General features: G+C 38.1%; 1 protein-coding gene across 3 annotated transcripts in view; it reads right to left on the bottom strand.

The window, feature by feature from the left end:
• Nucleotides 1–1025: 1025 nt before the first annotated feature.
• Nucleotides 1026–9931, bottom strand: part of CNTNAP5 (contactin associated protein family member 5) — a 307043-nt gene continuing 298137 nt past the window's right edge. For 2 of the 3 annotated variants that reach the window (XR_010474008.1, XM_021280776.2), the window contains one exon: nucleotides 1026–9715. Coding sequence is in view for 1 of the 3 variants with exons in the window: in XM_021280776.2 (XP_021136451.1) it covers nucleotides 9519–9715 (197 nt within the window). In the remaining 2 variants the exon portion in view is untranslated. The remainder of the gene's footprint in view (nucleotides 9716–9931) is intronic. The other variant, XR_002408012.2, reaches the window with a different exon arrangement.

Here is a 9931-nt window from a genome sequence, read left to right as displayed (position 1 = left end):
AGGAGTTTCTTAAGTTTGACCTTTTGCCATCCTGCTGTTTTGCAGAGGCCTCTGGGCCTTTCTGCCTTTTTCTCTCTTGTACCTCTGGGATCAGCTGTTTGGGATGAGGTGCTGCTTCCTGGGACTGGCTGCTTGGTGTGGATGGAATTTATATTTTATTTTATAATCTATTTTCCATTATATACAGACATATATATATATATATATATATAAAACTAGTAGCAGTACATTAGTATTATTTTATTAAACTGTGTTTATTTCAATCCACGAGTTCCTCCCCTCCCTTTTGATTCTCTCCCCTATTCAGGGGTGGGGTGGGAGACTGATTGAGTGGCTGTCATGGTTATATTGCTAGCCTGGGTTAAACCACAACACTGGTTCTTGTGTGGTAGTATCAAAGACTGTGACTTTCAAAGGAGACCAAGAGATTTATGTGCTCAGTTTCCACTGAAAGCATGAAGCCAAGACAGGATCACAAGCTCCAGCTTATCACGCTAGGGTTGTGTGTGAAGGTGGCACTGTGCAAGTGTGATCCCTGTGCGAGTGAGAAGTGTGGTTGTTGCATGAGGGGACACATGGATATATAGCAGGACACATTTATTTATGCATGGCAGGCTGGGGAGAGTGCACTTATGTGCACATACGTATATGTGTGTGGGTACCTGGAAAGCTATAGAGCTATGACCACGCATGTTTTGTAGCCAGAACCAAAGCATGTCTCCAGACATTACTTTTAACCCCTTAGGCACCCATTGCCTTATGCAGCCCAGGGTAGGTGCTGCAAACCACCACTAATCAGTTATGTCAGGGATGTGGGTGATGACCAGATATCCTCTGAGAATAACTTTTAGCAATACCTGAAATCAATAAATCTAGGTTGTGGGCACTCCAGTTTTTATTGCTATCCACTGAGATCTGCTGGCTTAGAGTTAACATGTAAATGACTGTAAAGTGGTTTTCCCATAGTCAACACTTTTTTAATATCCATTCAGTTATAATATAAAATAAAAACACAGGAGGAGGCATTTGTCTTCCACACAAAATCATACAAAAAGTCTCTTTTTATTAAATATACAATATTTACAGTTTAAGTCTTTCTTCTGTACAACAATAACCATAGAAAACAAAAGAAGCTAAGGCTAAATTTTTCCAATCCCCGGACGGTGGATTAAGACATGTTACATTGTCTACAAAACTGACTTGGACTGAGGCAACGTCCTGTGGAATTCTCTTCAGAAAACCAGATAGTGAAAGCAGAATAATCTAAATCTCCATTTTGCTTTTTACTGTAACTGAGAGACTCTTGCATTACCCTTGGACAAACCATTAAAAGAAAAAAGTAGTCTTTTTTTTTTTTCTTTGCAATTGAAATGAGTAGTGTTCTGAGAGATTTATTTAAAATAATTTGAGTAGAACAAAGTAAAATGAATGATGAGGGGTTCATCTGCAGAAAGAGCCAATTTTTTATTATTATAACTATTTAATCTCAGCTAGCTTTCACAGCCTGTGAAGCTGCTCATTTTTGCCTTCTGTTTTCTTTTTAGGGTGCCTTCATTTTTCGGTTAGGATACAGTTCACAACAGTCCACCCAGGGGTGGACTCCATTAAAATCCTTTCAAAGTCAGTGAGTGGGCTTCCAAGGTTGTTGGCAACAGACCACCCACAGATCACACTTCTCCTACACACATTTCCAGAAACTCTTGAAGGTGACTTAAGCCATGTCATGGGCTTATGTGGAGCTGAAGGTCATTGCCTTGTCCCAAGTTTTATCCACACTTCTACTAGAAGACACACATAATTGCAGTGAATGCAACTCCTATTAACGGCAGATGGGGATGATGAATATAAGGTCCTGACTTGAATTCATATATGTCAGCCTCAGTTTGTAGGAGTTCATCACTGCCCTTACCTAGAGCAATCCAAGGTTAAATTCATCTATGGTGTATCTACATTGACCTCAAAAGGACTACAATGAGGTCTGAAGCTGGCTCTGTTTCTTTCACGAAGTGGGTTTCAAAGTGGATCAGGTACTATGAGGTTTCGATTCTCACTATCATTTAGATATAATGGTCTATGTTAAATATTTCATTTGCAATACTCACAGAGACTTTTATGGCTAGATGCCTAAAAAAACTTGTACCTGTTTGCTCTCTTAACCTCTATCTGAAATTTTGTGGAGTGGGCTTGGGTGTCCAAGTACTTCTCTGTCTCGCGTGTGGGATGTCAGGCTGTGACTGGCTGTATCTAAGCTTTACCTCAGAAGCAATCAGTTTTCTTAATGATACATGTTCTCAACATTGGCAGCAATGACAAAATACGTCAGAAAATGGTTTGGCTAAATGATGCAAGAAGGAACTGTAAAGGGCTATGGCATGCAAAAGTGAGTAAATAATTTCCCATGCAAAATCGTATCAGACGAACTCTCTTTAGGGTTGTGGGATTGAAATCCGTGAAGAGAGTAATGACTGGTGTATCGAGAAGCAAATGATGTTACAATGTGAACAGCAGTCAGTAGATTAGAAAAAAGCTGCCACAAGCATCCTAAGTGAGGAAGAGATGGGGAGAGGAGAGTCTCTAAGCAAACACCATTCTCTGGATCACCTCTTGTACCAAACATTTCATTAAATGTTACGATTGTTTGATGGAAATTGTCCCCAATTCTTTGAGTATTCTTTTGGGAAGAGCTCCAGAGATCTAACTGGAGAGAGTCAGATTAGTATCAGCCAGAGGTCTGAAATCCTCTCCCATGATTGAAGAACATCTCTGATACTTTACAGAACATCAGGACAATTAGGGCCATGTTTTGGCAGGCTAACTAGTAATTCATTCCACGGCAAAAAGGAATCATGGAAAAAGACCCGAAACCCTCATATCCACCTGATGGTTACTGTGCCTGGCTTCCAACAGCACAACCTTTCTGAGAGCTTCTACCTCTTGTGCTGCCTCATTGCAATTCTCATTTGGAGAGTTAATGTCCCCGTTTGCCCTTAGAGGTGGCGACCTGTAAGTGACCACTTCTTCACGGTGGAGTGCAGCCTCCCTTCTGGCTGAGCACCCAGGTGACATTTTGAGAATCGTGTGCTTTCTTTGAATATCTGGTTTCTTTGACTGCAAGGAGAAAAATCATAACCTTAGAGTCATAACACAAGTTCCTCTGGCTCCTACCAGCAGTTTGAAAGCCCTACATGGTAAAGAAGAAAGCACAGAGAAAGAAAACAGGGGTAAACTAGATATGGTGTGACACTGTGAACACAAACTGTTGCCTTAATCCTTCCTTAGCTCGACTTGTAGACTCAGTACATTACAAACAACAAACAACGAGCTTACAAATTACAATAGTTCACCAGAAAGTGTGCTTTTTTTCCAGTTTTTGTTAGAGTAACTTAGTGCAAAATATCACAAAAATAAGTACCAATACATAGAAATATTCAAACTTCTATATGCATGACTCAAAATAAACAACCAAAGAAAAAAGCTGTTTCAGACCCAAAATAAGAGTGTGTTTAGAATTTTCATGTACAAAAGGAGCACAGAGGATGGGCCACCTCCATTAAAAGGGGACATGGAGAACTTTTCTTTGGAAAGGAAGCGCAGCAAAATGCAGAACCAAGGAGAACAAATGTTTTGAAGCTATGATAACTTATAAAGAAAACCTCAAAGAAACCCGCAAGAGCATGGTGCAACTCTAACTGTAGTCAACCAAGAGATCTACCACCAACTTCAAAAGATTCTGGATAAGGCCTTTGGTTTGGAGGGGATGTAACAGTATCACTTGGCTTGTTTGATAAGTAGACATTACAAAACTGCATGAAAGCTTTGAAATAGCCCTCGTCTGAGAGACCTTCACAAGGTCTCAGCTTTTACTCAAGTGTTTAAGAAAGTGTTGCTTTCTAAAAACTAATAATATAAAAAAAATTAAAAACTCCTTTTTGTCAGTGAAAAGCTGGCATTGCAGAACAATGCTTAAAACTGGTCTTCTTCAGTGTAAGCATTGTGTAAGTAATAGCAACAACAATGACACGAGATAGTGGAGCACAAAAGGGTCAAATTCTTCCTCCCTGTTACACTCTTGTTAAACTAAGGTGAGGGACACACTTCAGCTGATCAGCTTATGCTGATGGAAAGTAAGGTTGATTTTGTTCTAAAGATTCATCTCATTGAGAACTTGGGGGTTCTCGATGAGCACTTGCTATAATTTGGAAAGCCAACATGTATTAGAAATATCTTCTTGTGTCTAGCAGATACGAGATATAAGAGAAAAGAGACTCACATCCCTAGTGGAGCTGCAGAGATACTCTATAGTTCATTTTAAATGACACTAGACATGCAGGGCTAGAAAGTAATTTTCATGTATTTGGTTATGAGTAGACAGGTGCATTTCCGAAGCACAGATCTCTAGTGAAATTTTAGATGCAAAGAGGTGTCCTTCCTTGACCCCAGCAACATCTCAATAAAAACCAAATCTCTCTTAAGACCTGTGCAGATGTGTCTACTGGAGCTGCAAGACTAGTGTAGGATTCCTATATGTAGGCAAAATCTGCTAGAAGTAGCTAACCAGTTGCTAGGAGCCTGCCTTGTCTCTACAATCAATGGAAAGATGCACCTCTAGAAAGTGATTGTTTAAAGAATGACTGAGACATTTGCCCTGTCCTCGCTGACCACAGAACTGGATGACAAGTGTAAAACAGGTAACCTGTAAAACCAAATACAAAATGAAACAAACCTGAAAGACTCAGACAAAAGCAATCTTCAGGTGCTTTCATAGGTCTCAATCTCATGCTCAGCAAAATCAATAGCCAACTTCATTAGGAGAAGATTCATATCCCCTCACTATATTGAAACTACTATGATGCATTGATCATTTCTCACCCAATATGTGAAATATGTGATCAGCTAAATGCTAATGTAGACAAACAACTCATTAAAATGAGAGTTTGGCTCACACTGTAAAAACTGAGCAATTGCTAAATAGGATGGGTTAAGTCTGGCTAGATCAGATTAAAATTAAGCAAAGAAAAAGCATCTCATGTTTGAATTTTGACTACGAGTTTTAACTTAAATGTCAGGGGAATCTCATGACTGAAAAGAAATCTGGTAACACTACGGCCCTAAATGGCTTGTTTTCACAGCTATATTAATCCAGATGAGAAACCTGGTTTAGCCAATGTGACTTAAAAGCCTGTGTTTTGTTTGGCTTTGTTTTCATTGCAGATGTACCCTAAGTGCTGTGCAAGAACAAGGAAAAAAAAAAATGTATGTGTTAAAAATTTACTCAAAACACTCATACTGCCATGTCTCTAGTAAATGAATAAGGACAGATAAAGTACTTACTGCAAGTTAAATAGGTGACTTACTTTAGACCAACATTTTATTTCCAAGAGACAACTGCGACTCAACTTTCAAAGTTATTTAAATATCTTGCAGTATTTCAAAACATTTCACAAGAAGGGAGAAGCAGAAATAAAACTGAAATTAATTTGAGACAAGTGCTGATCCACATCCTCAGAGACTAAATTTCTTTGAAAACCCACACTTCACACAGGTGGCAGCCTCTGTCTCACTGCAAGTTAGTGGGATTTAACTTTCTGACAGGCAGCATTCATTCAGTTTCTGTAACAGCCAGACACCAGGGTTCTCAGAAAATCTTTCTAGGCATCCAACTCAGATTTTGCATGACTAAATGTCCTTATAAGCATGGCTATTATTGGTCAGGTAGTTTCTGGAAAACAGGAATTTGCAGTGCCTAAATCCATATCTAAATAAATAAGTGACTTATAAAGTTCATAGCCTAAAATTCCCTGTGTAGCAAAAATAATTTTCAGAGGTTGCATATCATATCACCACAAGAGAAAAAGAGACTTGGTATCCTTCTACCAGTCCCTTACTTCTGTTATGGAACTTTACTGGGAGAAGGAAGAAAACCCAAACACCACCTCCAAATGATTCTTTGATATGCTCAGGTTTTTCATTAAAATAAATCCTGATGTTTTAGATGTAAAAAGTATTATCTCCCACATTTAATGAAAAAGGTTATCTATTAATAGAACAATAGCTAAAAGAAAAAAGGGAAGATACTCCTATTTAAAGAGCAATTTTAATAAAAATAGCGGAAATGGTTTGTAATAGACAGGAAAAAAGGTCTAATTTGAACTGTGGAGAATGAAAGCTATTTTAACACTGGTAGATTTTTTTAAAAATGAATTTCTTCTCTTTTTTAAAAAAATATTTTTAATTGCCTTTAACTGGTACTGAAGTAAATCAGATTATGCCCTCACTAAAGAAAGCATTATAGCCAAAAAAAGGAAAAGAAAAAGAGACTTAGTAGTAGGGTATTTCATATAATATCTTTTAGTTACCTCTTAAGAAGAAGAATATTGATGTCCTGATTTAGAAGATAGGATTTTAACTGGCAAGTCCATATAAATATGTTCAGTTGTCCAGCCCTGTAGCATATAAATATTCATATCTCATTACATCCACAGGTATAACACGTGTTTCTGTAATCTCACACATGCATTTAGATATGTGCATTCTTTCTTTTCACAGGTGCATACCAAGGTAGCTAAATTTTCAGGGAGTTTTACCAGCCTAGCCTATATTAAATGAGGATAAGGAGAAATGGAAAAACAAACCACTTACGCTGTTTTGCCAGGCTGGGTCTTGCACACAGCATGTTCCTTACATCTGTACACTGGCCCCAGACTAAACCACTGACCTGTATCCGAGATGTCTGCAGCAGCACTAACATCTATATTCAGCGATGGGAACTTGATCCTCCTTAAGAAAATTCAGCATCCTGCAGAATCAGGCCCTAAGATGGCTGAAAGTAATTTAGTCACTTGAGAAATTAGAGGACTCTGCTTCATTGCTCAGTCTTTTTTCAGCTACTCCACTGCTGGAGCTGCTTTGTGCTTTATTGCTGCACTTTGTAGTAATTTTATTCCTGGAAACTAACATGTAGGAAAGCAGAAGGATTATTTAGATCTGTTTGTTTGGCTACAGGGGGCTTTCCCATCCTTCCTATTCCATTATTCACAAAGGCAATTAAGTACGTTAGGACTTCAGAGACGTCTCATAAAGAGGCCATTTCTGATAAGACGACTTAAACATGGGCAGAGGAGCCCACATGCTCACTTATTCCTCCCCTCCCGCCATGCCAAACAAAGCAGCTTCATCTGAGGGAATGAAAAAGGAAGAAGAAAAGAGAATTGTTTTCCCTGGATTTCACCGCAGAAGATAAAGCAACATAAAGCAACACAGCTAATGAGTCCATCATTACACATCTCATCATGCAGAAACACTCTCAGGTAATCATGTATCATGCAAACAGCCAGCATGAGGCAAAAGGGCTGTTGCAAATCATGACTGAAGAAGAATGGCACCAATACTAACTTCAATATAAATGGCTTTCTAAAATTGCTTGGTTAGAGTTCTGGTTATTGGGCTGGCCACAGATATTCCTCTTCATATGAGAGTGATAAAATTTCAAGATTTCTTTCTCTTCCCTGGACACTACTTCTCATTAAGTCTTCCAAAATAAGTGGTGAAGAATCATCATATCCCATCATATCATATCATATCATATCATATCATATCATATCATATCATATCATATCAATCTTTCTTGTCTGTCTCCTACTCCCATCAAAACAATAACCAGATATATACATACCTTTGCAATGCACTGCCTGGAAAAACAGCACCTGTTGCACATGTAACCTCATCTCAAGTTTGCTGTGGGTTATTACCTCATACCGAAATTCTTTGATTTTCATCTATGTAAAAAAAAGATCACCATGTGGAAACCCCAGGGTGACTGCAGAAGTGTGTAGGGGGCAAAGAAAGAGATTCAGCTGCACAATTAACTGTCTTGAATTAACTCTTATCAAGAGCACTGCAATATATAAGTTGTGGTGTAGGTTTTTGTTTGGTTTGGTTTTTGTTGTTTTTTTTTTTTTTTTTTTTTTTTTATTTTTTTTTTTTTTTTTTTTTTCTCCCTAGCTGTTGAGTTGATTCAGCTTCTGTCAGAAACCTCCAAATCTAACAACAAATTCTGCACACTCCTCAGAAGCCCTGAGAGGGCAATATGTCACAGAGACACAAGCAGGGTATAAAAAAACCTCCTTTGGTGAGACTTCTCAATTTCTTACCCCTAGATGACTGTGACTGAAAAGCAGCTTTTTCAGCCTCACACTGAAATTCACGCAGCACAAGTTAAATGGGCAGGATTCGAGACTTCAGTATTGTTCCCAGTCAGGAAAGAAAACTTTAGAAAAAATCAGGAGAGAAGATTAATTCAAAGTAGAACACTTGGGATCTTTTTTTAACTTGTTTCCCTAATTTTCTTCCTTGTAAACAGAGTTGATTAAATATTAACCTTTCCAGACGTGACATCAGACCTCTCTCTAGCTTTGGAGAAGTTATTCCAATTTCTACAAACAGGAAATACCAATCAATCTTTCATGCAGTTTTGGGTTTCTTTTTGAGTAGTTGGATTTTTTTTCTTTTTTAGAAAAACTGGCAGAAGGTGTGACTCATGTCTAAGATTAAAATATTTTTTTCTATGTACTTTTTCTTTGCCACAGCAGCAACAGTGTTTAACCTTAATGCATGATAATCCTCCATATGACATGAACAAGTATATGCTGCATTTCTAATGTTTCAGACAAATATAGAGCACCTAAGTCCTAGCAGCTTCCTAAAACCCTTGGAGATTCAAACTACTATTTTCCATGCTTCAGCTAGAGTTATGCTAGAGTATGTTTGGTCTACATAGCCAGCCTTACGAGATGGAGATGAAAGAGGTGCACGGGAATGACATTTATTGTTGATACATACATTGTTGGAAAAGTACTGATAAGCCTAAAAGTTACAGTAAAAGGACAGGAGGTTGGGGGAAGGAGCTTAGTGAGGACAGTTTTTTTCCTTACATCATACCAGCTTCTCAACTGGAATAAATTAATGTAACACCATTGAAATCAACAGATATATATCAATTCATATCATTTGAGAATTTGGCAGGTTCTTTTAATTGTTGTAAATGAGCCTGTAAAATAAATCAGGCATTTTGGTCTCATTCTTTTCCTCTATCCTGTCCCAGTACCTGTAGAGCTATGTATTTAGCTACTTTACCTCTACATTACATAGTCCAGCTATAGTGTAAAAGTGATGAATTAAATGGCTCCAAAGAAAAACACAAACAAATGTGGGGACTTTGAAACATCCAGAAACCCACAGCAGAAATCAGGTGTGCATGTGGATCTTATTTTGTGTAGTGTGAGATAACAGATCTCGAGCTGCAGAAGTAAACTGTGACTGCCAGGTTCCTGTGCAGAGCATGAGGCACTGTGACTGTTGTCAGTGTTTCCTGTGCAGGGTGGTCTTTTCCAAATGAAAAAGAAGCTACCAAAACATGAATGTTTAAAAAAAAAAAAAAAACAAAACCAAAAAAGGGAGGAAAAAAGGAATAAAGAAATGAAGGTTAGGGGATTAAATATAAGAAGAAATTGTGTTGTCCGTCAAATGAAATATTCCCGTTTGCATTCGCTCACTGTGTTCTGCAAGTCAATGTCAGCTTTAAAGGAGCTCTCAAGATTTTCTGGGTATTCCTTCTCCTTTGTCTGGCTATTTCGATGTGCTTGTTTGTGCTGATAGAGGAATCTGCTCATGATAGCAATGATGCAAAATATGATGAATATCACAACTGCTATTACACCTGAGGAAAAAAGGAAAGGTAGTGTAAAAACCAAAACCAAAATTCCAGTTACCTAAAAATACATTACCAATGCCCAACAGCTAGTGGTTACGATAGATCAGTTCATCTCAGTCTGTAAAAAGTTATATGCCTCTTATCACACTCTCCCTGGTAGTTTTTATGCCTATTTTGCCACCTTAAGTAAGATTTAAAGCAGCAAGTATTGATGTAATTGGC

This window comes from Columba livia, chromosome 7, assembly GCF_036013475.1.
Source record: "Columba livia isolate bColLiv1 breed racing homer chromosome 7, bColLiv1.pat.W.v2, whole genome shotgun sequence".
NCBI lineage: Eukaryota > Metazoa > Chordata > Aves > Columbiformes > Columbidae > Columba > Columba livia.
Note: the sequence above shows the minus strand (reverse complement) of the source record. Positions and strands in the feature narration are given on the sequence as shown.